This window comes from Odontesthes bonariensis, chromosome 16 (genome assembly GCF_027942865.1).
Source record: "Odontesthes bonariensis isolate fOdoBon6 chromosome 16, fOdoBon6.hap1, whole genome shotgun sequence".
In the NCBI taxonomy this organism is placed as follows: Eukaryota; Metazoa; Chordata; class Actinopteri; order Atheriniformes; family Atherinopsidae; genus Odontesthes; species Odontesthes bonariensis.
The window spans coordinates 26,652,399-26,672,948 of NC_134521.1; the positions used below are offsets into that span (position 1 = coordinate 26,652,399).

The 20,550-nt window shown below is 40.4% G+C and overlaps 1 protein-coding gene across 2 annotated transcripts in view; it reads left to right on the plus strand.

The window, feature by feature from the left end:
* Positions 1 to 20,550, plus strand: part of LOC142401332 (rho GTPase-activating protein 26-like) — a 95,226-nt gene that overhangs the window by 61,391 nt on the left and 13,285 nt on the right. For both annotated transcript variants that reach the window (XM_075486723.1, XM_075486724.1), the window contains exons 12-21: positions 547 to 625; positions 1,251 to 1,287; positions 1,410 to 1,475; positions 1,899 to 1,973; positions 2,078 to 2,162; positions 2,955 to 3,013; positions 12,182 to 12,287; positions 16,560 to 16,719; positions 17,861 to 18,005; positions 18,157 to 18,343. In XM_075486723.1, coding sequence (XP_075342838.1) covers positions 547 to 625; positions 1,251 to 1,287; positions 1,410 to 1,475; positions 1,899 to 1,973; positions 2,078 to 2,162; positions 2,955 to 3,013; positions 12,182 to 12,287; positions 16,560 to 16,719; positions 17,861 to 18,005; positions 18,157 to 18,343 — 999 coding nt within the window. The remainder of the gene's footprint in view (positions 1 to 546; positions 626 to 1,250; positions 1,288 to 1,409; positions 1,476 to 1,898; positions 1,974 to 2,077; positions 2,163 to 2,954; positions 3,014 to 12,181; positions 12,288 to 16,559; positions 16,720 to 17,860; positions 18,006 to 18,156; positions 18,344 to 20,550) is intronic.

The following is a 20,550-nucleotide window of genomic DNA, read 5'->3' on the forward strand; positions in this document are numbered from 1 at the left end:
ATATGAGGCTGTGTGAGTAGGTGTGAGAATGCACACTGAATGCACCTGTCAGGATGGATTTGTTGAGTCTGCTGCTTATTCTTAGGAATTCTTTATTGGATGAACTTTCCTGTGGTATACATCCTCCTTTTCTTATCCTTTTATGGTAAAAATTGGATCTGCGTTGATGTTATTTACCATGGTGTGACCTAAGTCACATCTCTGACATCCACACATGAATAAGATTTGCTCTTGGAACAAGTTTGAGATTTGCACGCAGATGTTATTTTTAATCAAATGTGACTTACTGTTTAATAGTGAAGGAAGAAGTTAAATGATCAAATTAGATGGTACAAAAGTAAAAAAAAATCAAAGCTCTTTGTAAACAGCTGGACTTTGTTAAGAAGGTGTACACTGCTGTGTGAAGTATTTGCATGTTTGTGTCTGTGGGGCTTTTGCTCGTATTGTGAGGTTTGTTGATCAGCAGCATTTGACTGACAGAGTTCGCTGCTTACCTTAAAATGTGAAAAGCTAATGTGGCCTTTGTGCGTTTGTTTGTGTGTGAAGATCGGGTGTGATCACCATGCAAGCTCTGTCAGAAGAGGACCGCAGGTTGTGGATGGAGGCTATGGATGGGAGAGAGCCGGTAGGTTACCGTGGTTACCGGTTTATGCTTACGTGACAGAGACAAACAGGACTGGGGGGAGACGGGGAGCAGCAGGGACATCATGTCCACTAAGCAAAACAAGAGCTGCCTTTAACTTTAAGAGTGTTTTTTTGTAGCATCGTCTTTTCAGTACACAGTATGTCACCTGAATATTTTAACTTAACATTAAACACTTTATTGGTTTTCGTGAATATGCTCTTACTCTAATAAGTTTTAATGCCGGGCTCAACACCCTCATTCACAGCTTTTCATGTCCAAACACTTCGCTCATGTCTGCATACAAATGGAAAAAGGTAATCGACGTCCTTAAAGTCCACACAAGCCCGAACAAGCAGTTTTGAGCTTAAGAGGACTTAAGGAAAAAAAGCTGTGTGTATTCATTCTTAGCTCTTACCTGTCTTTGATGTCAAGACTTGTTTGTTCTGTGGCTGTCACTGCTCCGTGTCTGTCAGTACAGACTCATCCCATGATGCCACCTCTCAGACGAATGGATCTGAGCACAAACACACACGCACAATATTTTCTATTTGATATACAGTGCAAATGTCTGTGCTTATCAAACCTAGCCACATGCGTTGAGGTGCCCTTTTTCTGTCGCTTGCAGGTGTACAATCTCAACAAAGACAACCAGGCTGAAGGCAGTAAGTAGCTTTCACTGAGATTCTTCAACTGTTCCGTTAGGTTTGACAATCTAAAACAATAATGTGAAGTTTGACCACAGTGTAGCCATGCATCTAACTTTGTTCATACTCCTCTCCATCAGTGGCCCAGCTGGATGTGATTGGATTCAATGTGATGAAAAAATTCATCTATGCAGTAGAGACTCGAGGTAAAATATTTGGGGTTTTTTTTCGACTGTGGAGTTCCTGCTTTTTTATCAAAATTATTAAAATGACATACACAGTTCTGCCCACATGAAGCAAAAGTATTGAGATGTGCAATAAGCTCCGCTGAAGGGCTCACTGTGCTCACTGTACGTATTATATCTGTCACTAATGTATGATTAGTCCCAATGAACTTGTTGAGATTGTTCTGTGACGGGTGCATTCAAGGGCTTAGTCTTTCAGGGTTGTTAAAGTGCACATGACACTGTGGCACCTTTTTACTGCAGATGTCCTCATTGGTAAAAATCCTTTCTTTATTCCAATGGTGTCTCGTCAATTCTCAAAACAAGAATTGCGATTATAAATTTTAGTTTGAAGTTAGATCAAATTACTCATAGAATGAATTCATGTGGTTTTCTCTCCTTCAGGAATCGATGAGCAGGGTTTGTACAGAATCGCTGGCGTCAACTCCAAAGTTCAAAAGCTACTGGGCCTGGCTATGGGTGAGCACAGAAACACAAGCATTTAAAGCACATATAAAAAGATCAAGTCAAACTGGATTGTCTTTGCTCTGCTTTCTTTTTCTCCTCTTGTTTGTGTTTGTCAGATCCTAAAACATGTGCTGACGTGGAGCTGGAAAGCTCAGAGTGGGAGATTAAGACAATAACGAGTGCTATCAAGCATTATCTCAGGTTTGTGTGAAAAAGGCTCACAACGACGTTCATGCACGTGGATTATCAAAATGTTCTTCTCTGGGTTATTTGCTGTAAATTGAGTTTGAAGCTTTTATTGCTGCTTTTATGTCTGAATTATTCCTCCCTTTGTGTAATGGCTGCACGTTTCTGTGCTTTTCTCTGGATGCGTTTGTTTTTATTATTTATTCATTTTCAAAATGTCTCTCATTGAATTTATTGGTCTGACTAATATGATAAACGTTTCTTCACCCAGTGAGCATGATCTTTGCAAGTGTTTTTCACTCACAGGTGCAACCTCTCAGTGGAAGTTTAGCAGTCAATGGTTAAATGACTTCCTCAACAACATTTTGATGATGAGAGGACTAGGACTGTGAGGGCTAACAAAGAATCAGTCAGATGGAAGGAAAAATGTAACAAGAAGACTTGTTATGGTGCCCATGCTGTGCTCAATCTACTGCACCAGGATGGATCTACTCTGTGCTTAACACAAATCCACAGGTGCACATTCAAAAAGGAGACACTCTGATGCGCTCTCATTTCCAATGACACCTGTTGTCCACTCTCACACCGCTCATGCACACAGGACAGGCCTCACTGGGAACCAGCAGTTGGCATTACGCTCCTCTGGCAACCGTGAAAATCTCACTTTAAGCCATCGAAGCAGAGCGTGCCGAAATGAGCGCTCGTCCTCTGTTATTTACCTTTATCGACTTTTACAGAGCAGCCACCTGTAAACTTCTTTAATTTTCTGAGCTGATATTTTCCATCCGACATCTCCTGTGTTTCCAGAGTGCTGCCTGCACCTCTCATGACGTACCAGTACCAGAGGAGCTTCATCAAAGCTGCCAGTGAGTTTTTTTTCCACTCATGGATCTCATTTGCCTCTCAACTGTTTAGACTTCAGGTTTTACGATATTGCAAACATTTTTGTAAGAGCACCTTGGCATAAAAGAATGAAAGTCTCTACTAAATGAAATAAGGTATGGTTTACATGGAAGGTGCAAATTCCTGTTCCAGGAAAAGGTTTAGCCACCTCTGATTTGTTGTTGATCTAAGCTGCATCTTTGAGTCATTTCATGTTGATGTGTGCAGTTTATGAATGGATTGAAGATGGATTTAAATGTTTTGGTAATATATGAGAGTTTTTGGTCCCTCACACAGTGATTGTGCATATAGGGAGATTTCTTAAATGGTGCTCTTAAAATGAATCTGAAGAATGCGAACATATTAATCAGAGTTTGGATAAGGTGCTCATGATCGGTTCTGCTTCATTTAGTGTTTGACACAGAATGCTGCAGACAGTTTTGTGTGTGTGTGGAGGTGAAGGACCTTTGTTTTTCATATACAGATAAGATTCAAATTCCACATGAAGGGGAAAAGCCCGGGCAAATGATCTAAATTGGTTTCAAATGGTCAGACAGCAGATCCAATATTTTTTTTTCTTTGTGTAACACTGCCTGATGGGTGTGGTTTATTCCTCATTAATTACATTTTTAAATAATGTGTTGAAGACAGATTAGCGAAACTCTCAACAGTCTAGGCAATAATTTCAGTACACTAGATAATCTTCCTGTAGCCGCTAGGCTGCAGAATAAACATCTGCAATGACAAATACAGATGTTCCATTAGGAGTCATTAGCTAAATCTGACGTTTGAACTGGTTTTATTCGATCATTTTATCTGGTTCTGTATGATCTGGTTTAGTGTTGTTAGGCCTTTTCAGCCAAGCCTTTTATAGTCTTTATCCTTATGTTGTTAATGTTCCTTTTTACCGAATGTCAAATAAGTCCAGATCAGACTCACCCAGTCCGGTCTAGCCTGAAAGGATGCAGCGAGCAGTTTTCTTTGTTTGTCTGCAGCTAATCCTTTGGAAAGCTGTGCTGCAATGGGAAGGAACTCCAGGAAATGGCTTAGTGTCTCTGGCAGCTCTACCAGGAAGTGGCTCAATGCATAGCAATGCCAACTGGAGAGAAAATTGTTTAACCAAATCATAAAATATCGTTTGTGTTTGTAAACTATTTTCATAAGCTTGTGAAGTTTTTTTCAAATGATTTTGAAATGTTTTTTTTTTACATTTCTGTATTTATTTTTTAATCCTGGTCTCCTCTCTCTTTTTCCCTTGAATTGTTCAATTTCTGGTAATGCTGCATTTGCACGCCATGCATTTGTTTATGCATGCATATGTGTAAGAATTTGTTTGCATGAATGTGAGTGGGTCTTTTTCCCAAGGCCAATCTTTGCAGAAGCAGCAGCAGTGTGTTCTGAGGACAGTGTCCTGGTTTGAACTCACCTCTTTGAGCTCCTCCTGTTTTCCACCTCTTTTACGCATATTGTCGGGCTCCTCCCACCACCAAGCTTATCTCACCCCCTTAAAGTTTGAGCATGTCAGGTTGAAACAAATCAAAGATAAAGTTCGATGAAATAGAGGAAATGGAGTTGGAACAGGGTTGGTGAGAGAGGCGGGAATACTTAAAGGAGGAGGAGGAGAAGGATAGAGAAAATACATTTAGTGCTTTGGCTCTAGACAGCTAGTTTTGCTTCCTGTATTGTTTTGTCATCAAGTCATCAGTTTAGTCCTCATAGTTCATGTGAACTAGAGTCCAACTTTTAAGTGTCCACCTCCAGTCCAGTATTTAAAAAATTTTTTTTTAAACTTTCTTTTCATTGGGTTTAATTTTTCCATCCTGCGAAATGAAAGCTTTCAGTAAAGGTTCCCAAAAGAACTTACCCTAATTCACTTTTCTAATTTGTACTTGTGCTTGATAATCTGCCTGGTGGAAGAATTTAATTAGGTATCACGGGACGTGATACAGTAGTGACAGACCGTGACCTTGCATTGAATATAGAGGTATGGGACAGTGTCTTTTTGAGTTACTGGTAATGCACTTTTAAAGTGTTAATCCTCTTTGCAGATAGCCAGTTCAATGATATTGATTGTAATGTTTAAAGGGACACTATGTAATTTCTTCCCCCATCAAGTGGTGCAATTTTATTTTGCAAAGTCGAATGAATTTGCTCTCTAGCGCCTCGCGTTTTCAAATGTGCGTTGCAACTTCTTGAACTACGGGAGGCGGTATGTGTCAACATTTAAGAAGCTGTGTAGATTCAGACTCAAGGTCCATACAAACAAAAAGACATCAAGACACACAGTAGAAAGGATTACATAACACACATACAATAACACTATAAATACAGATGACAGATAACATAAGTTGACATAGCCTTTGGTGTGCAAGCAATGCAATTAGTCATATTCCGGGAGTTACCGGAAGTGACATCGACGCAGCGGTAGCGTTAGCAGCAGTGTGTAGTTGCTATCTGGAAAGTGTTTTTTTAAATAAACTCCCGGTAAACTTACAAACTTTCTAATGCCTCGTTTTGTGAGTTAAGAGCCTATGTGTACTACGGCAGAAGTTTGGTAACAATCAATGCATTATTAGTGGGATAATTTACGAGATAAAATCTATTTACCATTAGCGGCTATAATAAGCCATTCGGCGGACGTGATGTCAAAATGACGTCATTTCCACTTCCAGGCCTGGCGTTGGGGAAAACGCAGAGGCTCTGCATCCGAGCGTCAGAGGCTTTGCGTCTGAAGCCTTCAGCCTTCACTCACCGCAGACAGTGCCGCAGACATCGCCGCAGGAGGAGAGAAAGGAGGCCTCTGATTGGTCAACTCTACATCCGCTCTACACTATGCGTATTTCCGGTTTGCTAACCGGCTGACGCTAACCGTGCTAACCGTGACGATTCTTTCGCCTCTCTGCCAGCTCCAGTAGTAGCAATATTTCTTCTATTTCTAGATCGATCAGCTGCATCTCAATCAAAGTGCGCATTTGTCCAGTCGCCATTGTTGTTGAATGACCTCCGTAACCGTAACACCCACAATCCTAGCTTGTTCGTGATTGTCCCTCTTGCGTTGTGGCGTGGGATTAACATAGCGCAGACAGCGCTTCAAGGCATAAATCAAAAATAACTGCATCGTGTCTGCGACAAGCTCACTGCGACACACTGCTGCGAAGTATACACGAGCCTTTAGTGTCTGATCAGAAGGTACCTACCCTCTTCGATAAAAACATCCTTTTGTTTTCCTGTTATACCTCCATCATTTCCTGGCACTTAGTTTTGAATGAAGCAGACTGCATAAGTATACTTTGAACTAAGCTGAAGTCCTCTACAGGCATCTGTTTACAAAAGAAAAGCGTATGGACGAAATAAATATTTTTCTACCAAACATATGTAGCTCAGTAACACTTTGAACTGTCTGCTCCATCCATAAACCATAATGCCTCTGCTTTCATGCCTGGGCTCCATGTTGACCACGTCAGTCTGCCATGACCCCTACATTTGGAATCCCTCTGTCACGCTAAAGTGATCCGCCTGTTGCTCCAGTTTTTTTTCTTGTTTTTTTTCAGATCCTCACCCATGATTTTGTTTATACAAAGTTTTGTATAGTTTTGTTTTGGAGCATTTAAATTCTAAAGTAGCCTTTGGTTGCCCAACTTGCTAGTTGTTGATGCGGAATCAAAGTTGATCATTTACACATTCTGTGTACTGACCATGAAACATCGGTATTCTTTACATTCTCTGCAGCTGGTCAAACACATTCATTCCTGACACTGAGTTTCAGTCAGCATGACAGTATTTGCATGAGAGAAATAGTTTAGGTGAAAGAGGTAATAGGCGCCTTTTTTCCCCGCAGACAAATCTAAAAATACAACGACTTGTGGCTTTAGAAGGAAATGACAGACTGGGAACACCAACTTCCTGGAATTTTGTTATCAGTTGCTAGGTTGCCAGGTAATAAAGAGATAAAGATAAGATGATTCCAAAACCAGTCCTGGTCTGCTCTTTACTCCATAGTAATAGAGATTGTGCTTCCAGATAAGTTGGACATTTTTTTTATTTGATGTTAAACCTTAAATCTGGAATTTGTTCATTCATTGGAACTCCTATCAGAGACAAGTTAAAAGAAGTGAATTTCAGTGTGTTCAACTGGAGTTTTGAAAGAGAAATGTGTGCCCATTCTTTCTGAATACAAGATTTCAGCTGTTTAACAGTCTGTGGTTGTTGCCTGATTCTCTTCTCATGATGTGCCATGCATTTTCAATTGGAGACCTATCTGGACTGTTGACGTGCTAAGTAAGCAGCCACACTCTGCCTATGAAACCACACGAATAAAAAGTATACCTTCTGAAAAAAGCAGTCACCTTGATGGTAGCATATGTCTTTCCACAATTCCAGTAAGCGCCTCTGAATGGATGACACCTTTACGCATATGCAAATGATCTATGACGGGGATACTCTCGCACCCCTACATTATCACAGACGTGGGCTTTTGCACCTTTCCTTAATAAAAAGCTGGATGGTCTTTCTCGGCTGTGGCACATCGAAGCAGAAGTCAGTTTCTTCCCCAAAAGCAGCTGAAATGTGGACTCTTCTGACCACGGAACACTTGTCCATTCTGTCCATCTGACGTAAGCTTGTTTCCAGAGAGAAGTTGGTGGTGTTTCTGAGCAGAACAAATGTGCGGCTTCGTCCATGAGTAACACATTTTCAGGTTGCACTTCTGGATGCAGTGGTGGACTGTGTGAGTAATTTATTTTTCAACGTAAGCACTTGTAGCTATATTGACTATGGTGGCGTGACAGTGTCTCATGCAGTGAGGGCTCAAAGTTCACACAGAGCCAACAGTGGGTTCTGTCCTCCACCTTCACAGACTAAGATTTCCAGAAACTCCCTGAATATTTGTGAAAGGTTCAGGTGTTGAAAGACCAAAGTTATTTGCAATCTTGCGTTGAGAAACATTTTTTGGGATCTTAGTGATGATTTTCTTACCGAGTTTGGCACAAAATAGTGATCCATATGTATGCATATATTCTGATAGCCGCAGTTTGTGCCCATCGTCCGCATGCAAACAATGTTTAAGGCACTGACACCTAACCTTTTGGAAAACTCCTTCCAGGATGAAGATTTTCTCTGATTCCGACTGTAACGTTTATTTTGGAACCGGAAAATGTTTTTTTTTTGGCTTGCTATGTCAGATTGTGCACTTGTACTCCTTGGTCTGACATCAGAATATACGTCAAATTCACTATTTGTTGACATGGCTCGATTAGACCTCTAGTTTATGGAGCGACTTTGAGAATAAAGTGGTTGGAGTGAGCCGCTTTGCCGGCACATCGAGGGGAAGATGACTTATAATGAGATCTCCTGTCATGAAAGGTTCCATCAGAAACGTTGCACACTGTGCAGCTGAAATATAAGGCAGCTGGAAACAGACGGGATTATTTCTATATACTATTCAACAGGTGACGGGACATAGTGGCAAGTATTAATACTTGTACACTTTGTATATATGGTTGCTGTGAATGTGGAGCAGGTGTTGCTCTCGTCTTCTTTCACGTTTCTACTTGGATGGATGTTTCTTGTAAGTGTGCTGCGTGGATTCTTTTTTTTTTTTTTTTCAGGAATAGATGATGGAAAATACCTGCGTTAGTTTCTTCTTAGCTTCTCTTATACCCCACCCTAACACCCACACCTGTCACCACTTAAGGTGATGATTGTAGAATCTTCCAGAGCGGTGCCAATAGTAAAAATCTATACCCGTGCCCTCGCTCCCATTGTTTGGTCGTGCTGCTGGCATCAAATGTTTGATTTGCCTTTTATCCCAATAAATGTAGTTGCTAAGTGAAGACACTGAAAACCATTTCTTTGGACATGTGTCTGAAAAACTTTCAAACAAACGAACATATCACAGATGCAAGTTTGTTGCCTTTCAGAAGATTTCCATTCACAATGACATTTGAAGTAATCGTCCGATGCTGCTGATCTTGTGGAAATGAATAATCTATAACAACTACAACAACTTTGAGTTTACTGTGGTGATATTCACAGCTTTAGTTTAAAGCTGGCATCTTTCTTTTTGCCAACAAATCCATTAAAAATGTTTTCTGATCTCTCGTCTCTGTTTGTGACCCTACTTTCCTACAACCTTTAACTTATCTTTTTTTTTTTTTACTAAGTTACTCAAGCAGCAGTGTATAATCTTTTGGTGGATGCTGTTGATTGCTGTGGATTAGTGTACTTTGCACTCAAGTGAATGTTCAGTGCAGCGAGATAGAGAATGTGACCTGACCCAAAATACAGTATTGATAAAGAACCGTGCAAGCTAAAACAAGACTGTGACTCAGCGTTGTGTTGTTAAAGAGTTCAGATTATACATCCATTTGCAAGTTCACCTTGGGCGTGAGGAAGTTCACATGATTTGATATTCCGAAAATGGATTTGTGTCACCTTCTGCCTGAACTGTTTCATTTGAGTTAGACGCAGCTCTGTATTTTTTTTTTTTTGAGGGGATCCACACAAGTCATTTGGAAGGCCAAAACAAAACAAAAAAAACATGAAATCTGAACTGCAGGTGGGTATTTCCTGCTGTACAGGAGGAGTATCCTCTGATGGAGAGAATGAATCCCGTTAGTATTGACTTTGGGCGAAATTTTGCAGACCTTTTACCTGCAGAACAAAAGAGGCCTCTAACACACTGAGTGGAAGGGAGAAAAATACACCAAAAATCCCCAGACTATAATATAGATGTACAGTGTGGCTATATAAAAAAACATTACTTTTAAGAAAGATCCATTTTTTTTCATTCTTTAGGGATACTCTTTTTTTTTTTTTTTTTTTTTAATTTGACAGGTAAAAAAAAAAAAAAAAGTGGAATCCTCAGACATATCATTTACATTTAATCCCCTTTCACACATGCGTTGCCTTCCATTGTGCCAACTGAATGTGTCAGTGTCGGGTGTGAATTACTCCCCTGGTGCTTTTGCATTTTGGGACAACAATCTTACCAGGACAGACTTAGTAACTCATAAGTATCACTTTCAAAATGGCATAAGTGTGAACTGCTGCAGTCACTTTAACGGACTGACACACACATCAGTGGTGGATTAATTTGACATGTGATCAGCTGTTCGGAGGAATCAAACTATTATTACATTACGGTCATTTTGCAGATTATGCATTATGTGTTATTATGTAAATAAAAGTGCAATTCTGCTTTTACACGGTTAGATTCCTTACTGCAGGGATCTTTTTCACATCATCATAGCCAAAGGAAAAAAAGATAAAATGGTTTAAAAGCATTTTGGCTGCTGCTGAAGGCTCTGTGTCTGACCACATATCAATATTTTGAACTGCTCCCAGCCACTGTTCTTTTGTTTAATACAGTGCTGCCTGATTGTTGGCTGTATATGAATTTTAATTGTAAACAGCATATCGTTTGGCGCTTTTAATTCTAACTCTGGAGGGACTCAAGAGTTTTGTGTGGTTATGCAACTTTTGCCAAACAGCATGTAACGGTGACATGTTGGTTTCAGGTTGATTACTACGCTGTTAGTCCTTTATTACCCTCACAAGTATAACCGGCATACGCTTAAATTGTAGAATAGTGATATTTTCAGCCAAGTTTTGGACTGTTATTTGGTGCAAGGCACGTCGGTATAAGCTGTTATGGTGATATGACATTCAATTCAATTCAATTCAGTTTATTTATATGGCGCCAAATTACAACAAATGTCATCTCAAGGCACTTAAATAATATATTCCAATTCAAGCCAATTGGAGTTCAATTCATTGTAATCATAATTAAATCCAAAATAATCCAATTCATTCATATAGAACCAATTCAAAAACAATGTCCTAGCTAAGGAAACCAACAGATTGCACTGAAACTTCTCTTCAGTCCAATCTCCCGACCTGAGCGTGCCTGAGGCGACTGTGGAGAGAAACGACTCCCTTTTAACAGGAAGAAACCTCTGGCAGAACCAGAACCAGGAAGGGTGACAGAAAAGAGGGGACAACAAACACTGTAACACCATTCAAAGGATACCTGTTGGAACAGGAAAACACAAGTTAATGACCACAATAATGTCACATGTACATAATATCATTTGAGAAATTGAACAGGGGAAAAAGAGAGTAAAGTGAGGAAAGGTGTGACAGATGAGGCCCCCCAGCAGTCTGGGCCTATAGCAGCTTAACTATGGGATGTTTCAGGATCACCTGAGCCATCCCTAACTATAAGCTTTATCAAAAAGGAAAGTTTTGAGCCTAGTAAAAGTGGAAAGGGTGTCTGCTTCCCAGACATTTACTGGCAGCTGGTTCCACAGAGAGGGGCCTGATAACTGAAGGCTCTGCCTCCCATTCTACTTTTAGAAACTCTGGGAACCTCAAATAAACCTGCAAACTGAGAGCAAAGTGCTCTGTTGGGAAAATATCCAACTATGAGATCTTTAAGATATGATGGAGGTCGGTCATTAAGAGCTTTATATGTGAGGAGAAGAATCTTAAATTCTATTCTGAATTTAACAGGGAGCCAATGAAGAGAAGCTAAAACTGGAGAAATATGATCTCTGCTGTTGGATCTCATCAGAACTCTGGCTGCAGCATTTTGGATCAGCTGAAGGCTTTTCAGAGAATATGTGGGACAGCCCATAAATAAAGAATTACAGTCGTCCAATCCTGAAGTAACAAATGCATGGAGCAGTTTTTCTGACATGTTGTGAGAAAAACTGTTACTCTAATTAGACTACGGTATTATACCTTACTCTACATACTGGCCAATCTCCTTGGAATGGCAAATATTGCTTGCACAACAAGGCTCATTCCACCTTTTTTACAGGCATGTCTGAATGAAGTTAAGATATATGATTTTAGATTTGACCAGTGACTGCATGCTGCTGCTTTAACACATTGATGAAACTGTTAAAATTGTAAATCTCGTCTCTGAGAAGTAATTCAGAGTGATGCATAACAGCTCCAGTGATATTTAACTTACTGACCAAAACAGTTGTTTTCTTTGAAGTCCATGTATGCTGCTTGTTACAGTCACTAATGTATTTGCGTTGAGGTCTTTTAAATGTCTGCGCCTAAATGAAAACCCATGTCAGCATTCCAGTTGTTACGTGTCAATGCATGTCAACCTCACTCCCTGTTTCTGCATGTCTGTTCAGAGATGGACAACCCAGAAGCCAGGGTGACTGAGATCCATGCTCTGGTGCACCGGCTGCCTGAGAAGAACAGGCAGATGTTGGAGCTGCTGATGAAACACCTGGCCAAGTACGTAGAAGTAACACACACATGCCGAGATGTACGACTGCACTGATTACTGTTTCTTTGTATTATCCTCTGTGCATTTATAAGGCAGCATTGTATTTGATTGAAATGCGTACCTTGTAGGGTTAGTAGCTCTGTGGATATCTCACCTCCTCATCCGTAATGCTACATAATGCTGTATAATACCGCTTGACTGCAGATGTCATCGATCCTCAAAGGATTAGTACTCTGTGTAATCTCTTGACCGCATTTATTGACGCATTGTGCACTGAAAATAGAAACCCAGCAGCCACCAGGCTAAATCTGTTTCCCAAGCTGTCTCTTGAAAGGTGAGAAGTGTTAGTCAGGTGCACGTCTTTCTAAAGATGTCAGCGAGCACAAGAACTCCTGTGGTCACTGGTGAGGGGAGGACTCATTCAGTTTAAAACAAAACAGCGACAGCAAAAATGTGCAGATTAAAATTGGGCAACATTTGGTAAAGATTCATTAGTTTTTCATACATTTGTAGTATTCATACCTTGAGGTTTTATTGGGATTTAAAGGATGGTATATTACATTGAGACAGGCGCTAACTTCATACAAAACCATGTCATCAAAACATGACCAGTTTAGAGATATGTGATCAGATATAACCTTTGAACTGAGGAGAATGCAGGGCTTTCCCTGAGCATTTCTACAGGGTACACGATCAGTACAATTATTATGAGACTTCTGCTAAGAGTTAAAAGAAGTGCTAAGACGGTCTTTCTCCAGACATTTCCCTCTAATTGTCATTCCTCCTTGACTAAAATGTGCCTTCCATTTTGGATGTCCTTAAGATGTAGGCCAGCTGCAGTACTGTAGATTTCTTTTCCGGCTGTATGCTGCACGCTGCGGCAAAACAAACAAACATAAAATAATAATCAGGGCATGACATTGTTAGCTTATGTGTAATTATTTTTCTAAAGCATCAGACTGGCATTTCGTATTCAGTCTAAACCTGGATCTAAGCCCCCTGGCTTTATCAGGCTTTTCTTCAGCATGATACAATCTGTGATAAATGGGCCATCGGCCATATTTATACTGCATGTGGGTGAGTGCACATGCTGGCCCTTTGAGGACATTTCCTTGAGCTTAGTGGATTAACCTGCCAACGGTCATCATCATCACTGGCTGGAAACGATGGCGGCATCACAGCACCCCTCAGCCCTCTGCCTCTCTCTTTTTCTATCAGTTGTGGTCTTAAGATAAACTGCATCAGTGTCAAGGATAAGGTAGTGGGGCCCAAACTGTGTGGAAATTAGCACGAACAGCAGGAACTCATTAGCATGGTTGAAGCAATGACAATTACAACGGATTAGATAGAGAGGGAGAGGAATGAGAGAGTTATTTCATGTTCCGTTCAGCATGATTTTCCTATTATTTGTGAATGTTTTGTAGATTCTAGTTATCTTAATTCTTTGGACATTGATATGTTTATCTTGGCTGTGAAGCTTCACATCAGTTTAGCTTTACTGACATGTTTGTATATAGCTTAAATTGCCAAAGCATAAACAATGAAAACGAATCCTGACCGTCCACTGACTCCTGGCCTGCTCAGCCAACGCTCTGACTTGTTCTGACTCGTTCTGACTCGTTCTGACTTGTTCTGACTCGTTCTGACTCGTTCTGACTTGTTCTGACTTGTTCTGACTTGCTCTGACCCGCCGCTCACCGACAGGTGATGCTCCTTGTTCACTCTGCTCTTTCAGTCTTTTTGTAGGGGTCCTTTCAAGGTCATTGATATACACTTGTGCATAGTCATTTATGTTCTCAGTTTCAGCATCGGTACATCTGTCTGCATCCTAAACAAACCGTTTCTTTAAATTTGGTTCTGAGGCCACTTTGACTCAAGGGAGAAGTGATCAGATGTTGATAATTAAATGACACTTTGAGCTTATAAAATATGCTTTTGCCAATAATTTAAAAATGTATGCATTTATAATGACAAAATGTGAATTGATGGAGAGATTCTGTTTATATATTTAAAATGTCAGGGTTGGATCTCAGGTAGTATTTTGCTGTGTTGCAAACATATTCAGGGCATCTCTCTAACCTGTATTCCAGTCAGATACGCAGTTGTTTGCTTGCTGACTCCTCTCCCTTCCTGTCTTTTTCATCATCTGCAGAGGAGACTATGACCATATTCCACACCTGGTCAGATCCTGTCTTGATGACACTAATCTTGGCTACCTTGAAGCATCCATTGCTTTAGAATTTGGAGCTTTTATGCAGCAACATTCCTACTAGAATCATTGTGTGCTGTCAGAATCAACTTGATTGACCAAACATAAAGAAGGTTGATACTATGGGGGTATATTACTGTCTTTTATCAAGAGACAACTTTTTGTTTTTGATTCGAAAGCAGATTTCCTTGACGTCAACTCATATTATACTTGTATTACTCAAAGCTCTGTCCTCTGCTTCCATGCAGACTTGCTCCTCCACCACAAAACAGTGTTTCTTCTCTCAGATTCACTGTTGCTTGTACAAATGTCTGAGCTCTTCTTCTTACACTCAGACTTCTTCTATGTGCTCACAAAACTTTTCCACTCGGGTTTTGACTTTTTTTTTCTCGGCTCGTTGTGAAACGAGTCTGTCGAAAGCTCGCAAGGTGCAAAACATGGCGCCAGCGTCACTGCCTTGTTGTGGGTGAGCTGCTTTTCCTTCACAGTTCCGTCACATCAGAAATAATCTAAGGTCAATTTACAGAGAAAGTTCGATTCAAGTCCAGTTGTATGCAATATAATATATTCACAGTTAGTGAAGCTGTTGTCTGCATATCTACATATTTATTTACTGTAAAAAATATTTAAATAATAAATGCATCCAGCAAACGTTATTATGAAAAAACATGACTGCTGAGGTCAGGTGTAGATCCGTATGTATGGGTTGTCACTGCAGAAGTTAAGGAAGTCCTGTTGTGTCTCAAATATTATTCCAAGTCACGATAAAGCAACAATACTGAACATTTCTGTACAAATATGACATGCACACATACAGCTTCGTGTCATTTTTGACAAGCTACCCCTCGAAAGATAAAGCAACGTGAGCATCGTACCAGCTTGGGGGAATTTTGACAGACTTGTTTTACAGCGACTGAAAGCAAAACTAAAAATAAACCAGAGCATAGAAGAAGTCTGAGTGCAAGGAGAAGGGCTCAAACTAAAAAAAGAGAGCATGATATTCATACCAGCAGCCGTGGATCTGAGTGCAGAAACGCTGCTTTCAGATGAAGCAGAAAGTATCAACGTTTATTGCACAAATCTGTCTGGACCCGGACAGTAAATGGAAAAAAAAATTCTGAATGAAAAATCTTTCAGATTCTTCAGCTTCACTTATTGATACATCCAACATTAACAGCATGGGTTGTATTCACGTTTAGCCTTGTTTAAAGGATAAGATTGGTTTTTTGACATTGGGCCCTTGATTTCACATTTTAACATGATGTTCTACTCACCCCTGCTTGTTGTTGGTCATTTGGAGCTGTTCCGAAGATATTCGCGAGGCGTCTGGCTGCTCTCTTGAGATATTCGGCCATGAAACAGTTTCCTATGGTCAAGCTTATACAGGCACAAACTATGCTGTTTATAATTTATTAATTACTCTACACTAGCACTGATAACGTGGAGGTGCGTCGCTTACTTAAAAAAATCCGGGTTATTGTAATTTTGATTTTTTTGTCGTAAAGTGGGTGTTACTGACATCCTCGTTGTGCTACTGCCACAGACAGCCCACAGACCTGCTGCCTATTTATTCATTCGGCTAAAATTCAAAATTAGTAACCCGGATTTTTTTATGTAAGCGACGCACCTCCACGTTATCAGTGCTAGTGTACAGTAATTAATAAATTATAAACAGCATAGTTTGTGCCTGTATAAGCTTGCCCATAGGAAACCGTTATATGGCCGAATATCTCAAGAGAGCAGCCAGACGCCTCTCGAATATCTTCGGAACAGCTCCAAATGACCAACAACAAGCAGGGGTGAGTAGAACATCATGTTATAATGTGAAATCAAGGGCCCAATGTCAAAAAACCGGTCTTATCCTTTAAAGTGAGGCCAGTGTTTACTCGTTTAGCTCCTACCTTTGCTTTTAGTGTTGCAGCTCCTGAAGAGATCCTTCCCAAATTCAGCTCTTCATTACGTTCACTAACCAGCTGCTAACTGTCTGTTATCCTGATGAACCTTTTTTTATTTGACAGCAACATTTATTACAGCTTGACTAAATATATATCTCTGTCCCTTTCCTTCGTAGTGTGGCCAGTCACCACCAGCAGAACCTGATGACCGTCGCCAATCTGGGTGTGGTCTTTGGGCCAACTCTGCTCCGCCCACAGGAGGAGACGGTTGCAGCCATCATGGACATCAAGTTTCAGAACATTGTAGTGGAAATCCTCATCGAGCACCATGAGAGGGTAAGATCGGGAGAGAGTGCACAAAGGCAGAGTTCTGTGGAAGGGATGAGGATTAAATGAATCCCTTGAATTTCCTATGCAGCCTAACTTCTGTGTGCACATTAAAACAATTAATGCAGCAAACCATATCGAGCACACACACAATAACTGTATACACTTTTTTATAGGTTTCAAACCCCCCCGTCCTTTTAGATACAAGCCGTTTATTGGCAAGCCAAGCTGCTTAAACAAGTAACCATGGCAACAGGATGTCTGCCTTAGACCCTGATATTGTGCATTCTGTGTGTTCTGGTTCAAACAATTAGACACAAGTCAAAGCCACACTTGTGTACGGGCATATATTTACACAGAAGCAGGGGAATGTATGTAGAAAGGATGAGACACGCTCGTGTTACTCTTTAAACTTCCCTGGCAACAGGTGGCTCTAGTAAAATGTGTAAAAACAAAACAGATGGGAGTATAAACAGTGATAAAGCAGATCTGAACCCTTCAAGACATTTTTAAAGCAGTGTAACAGCGAATAAACAGTAAATAATTTATTCAGGCTTATGGATGTGCGCACGTGCTTTATGGAATCATGTGTATATTTTATGCGATCCGGGTTGTTTGACATTTCATCGCTCTTTTCTTCAACCGAAGCAGCTTGGCCAGGCTTTTATGATGCAGCTGCCTTTCCTTCCTGAGTGAGCTGTGAGTGTACAGAGCAACATTAATAGTGTGCAAAGACGATATCGAGGTTGGGGAGTGGGTGCGTATAGTGAGCCTAGAATTGTTTCACAGGCAAGAATTTCCTACAACTTGCTTAACTGGACTTCAAGAAGTTGAATTGCAATAAATTACAACAATATAGAAGTGAGTGCAAATTGTTTTCTATAGCTCACTGTTCACTGTTGTCAAGTTTCTGCATGGGCAAGATTGTAATGATACTGGTTCTGTTACAGATTCTGCCTATTGATCCAGTGAGCTATGCATGTAGTTGTTCAATGAAATCAGTGCGGCCCCAGCGGTGTGATCAATGTTCCTCTCCAGCAGCATTAACATGCTGTCCACATGTTGGTTGTTTTGCAGTTTGCTTCCTCTAGGATTACATACTTTATTGTTTCGCCAGTTGTACGTAAACCTGTTTGTCTTGTTTTTGCAGATGTTTAGGGACATGCCGAATTCTGCAGGCGGCTCAACCAACTCTCAGCCAAACCCACCGAGGAGGAGAAGCACTGAGAGCAAAGCCCCATCCTGCAGCGAGAGGCCTCTCACACTCTTCCACACACCAACACATTCCCAGAAAGGTGAGCCTTGTACAGATAATACACATATTTGTTAGCTGTTCTGCCCCTCCTCTTAGTTTAAGCAGGGTCCAGTTTGACAGTTCAGAGAGTTCAACAGACATTTTTATGGCTGAAAGCACCAGAGTTAGTAAGTCGTTCTTTATTTTTGTAGGTGAAAAGAGGAACAGTGTCGGCAACGCCCCAGCTGCTGACCTGCAGCACCCAGTTTCTTCCTCTGTCAACTGTAACAACAGCAGCAGCAGCAGTAGCAGCAGCGGCAGCCAGGGTCGGACCCCGAGGCACAGCCTAACCAGCAACGACGGAGAGCAGGACGGCCGGCAGATCCGGCCCAGCTCACTGTGAGTAGGACATTATCCAAATTTTCGCCGTGCAGTTCCTCATACTTCTTGCAGCTTCTTATTCACAGAGAAAAAAAAGTTAAAGGAAAAACTTGTTTCCAAAGAAGCTGGGAGGTTATGGAAAATGTGAATGAAACCTCTTTACATGTAATTAAAGAAGTCTTCCTGAGCAGTCATATTTGTTTTTAATGCAGTGCTGCCGGCTTTGCAGTAATTGCTCATTAGGAAGTCGCACCATATGGCCTGTAAACACCTGAACGAGTATGATAGTTTTGTCTTTATTAGTTTAATTAGGTTCTCTTTATCTAAACAGAAACATAAAAATAGATGAAATGAAGAAAATGGACAAAACTATTACACGTTTACTTAATAAAGTGCTCTGATGATTATATATCTGGAGAAAAGTATGTAAGCCTTTCCTCTCAGAAGCTCTTTATATAACAGTAACTGCAGCGAAACATTTTTTAAAGCTAAGAGCTGAACTCATCGTCAGGTAGCAGGAATTTTATCCCATTTCTCCGTCCAGAATAACTACTTCCCACAGTAAATATTTTGGATGTAGGGTCAATGCTTCTCATTTAAACCAGGAAGTTCTGTTTTGTTTCGTCTGCCACACAAATATTTTTTCCAGCAGCATTCTGCTTTGCCTACATGACGTTTAACAAGCTGCAGATGGGCAGCGAGCTTCTTTTTAGGGCGCAACAGCTCTCTTCTTGCAGCGCTGCCATGCCATTGTTGTTCAGTGTTCTGCTGAAGGCAGACTAATGAACATTAATGCTAGCCAAACTGACAAAGGCCAGTGACTGCTATGAAGTTGCTCACTTGCAGAGTACTTCATATCTTTTTACTGGCTTGTCTATATCAGGAGACCACTACCAGGGTGTGAGACAATGCTTTTGAGTTCCCAAATGTCATGTGAAGATCAGACTCTGATGGATCTGTGTTCTTTAAATAAAAATACTTGACTCTAATTTCAATTTTATATGAACTGGTAATCCTAGAGGTTCAAATAAATTTGTGTGTAATATTCTTTCTTATAAACTGAGTTGTCTTTATCTACATTTTGGACTTCAGGGAAGTCTGATGACTGTTAGTTGATACATTTGCTGAAATTTAAAACGCAAAGATGGTAGAGAAAAGTCATTCATGTAACTGTATAATAAGGAGGAAGAGAAGAGGAAAAAACATGCTTAGCAGAGACAAGACCTGCAATCTTCAAGAGCTCACTGGAGAAACAAAAACATTTTCTGACAGACTTATTTACTGACTGTTGTGAATATTTGTCAGTGGTGATACCAGTGTGAAATAACACATTTAAGGGCATGTTTCACTCATATTGCTGTGACATGTGTCCAGTGTTTATTCCCTGTATATAACTTATCTTCATAGCTACATTTTGTTTTCGTGCTTTAAAAAAAGAGCAGTGTGTGAGCAAACCTCTACCAGCTCTGTGTGAACAGGCATCAGAGGATTTTATTTTGGATTTAAAGATAGCTGACGAGTGATTTCCAGCCACTTGACCGTCACCCGCAATAAACGCACTACACTTGGGGGAAGTGAATGTGTGCTTCTAAACCTATCTGGCTGGAATAGTCGGTGAAGTGTGAACTTCAAAAGAGCTGCCAAGTCAAAGATAGCTGTGATATAATGCTTATAATCCTGGCAGGGCGTCCTTTAAAAGACTGAGTCCCACATTGTGGAGACTCTGTGTGTCTGTGTTGTCTTACTCACAAGGGAAATGATGAAAATTCCACTTATAATCAATTTCATCTGTGTTTTGTAGAAAGAAAGATGAAAACGTAAAGCCAAAGAGAGAAAAGATTGTTGGAACTGAATCGGAATCATAAAGTTTAAAGTCTGTAGATGGTACATGCTTTGATTCCGACTCATCCCGCAGAAAAATGGTAAAATTAGGATGGTGAAACTTTAGTTTGAAAACATTGATGAAAAAAGTGTAAGGAATCTCAGCATTTCATAGAAGATTCTGCTATGACTTGTGTGATATTGTATCTGATAGAGGACCTGAGCATGTTGTGTTATTTAACTGCACATTATATAACTGCAACAGACTAGCTCTATCCCTAACATTTAACTGCCTCTGAAGTCAGCTGGGGCTTCAGCTGATTTAGCGGTGTTAGGCAGATCTCAGTTTACTCTAGTAATAATAGGCCATAATAGTCATTATGGCCTTTAGAAAAATGATGTGT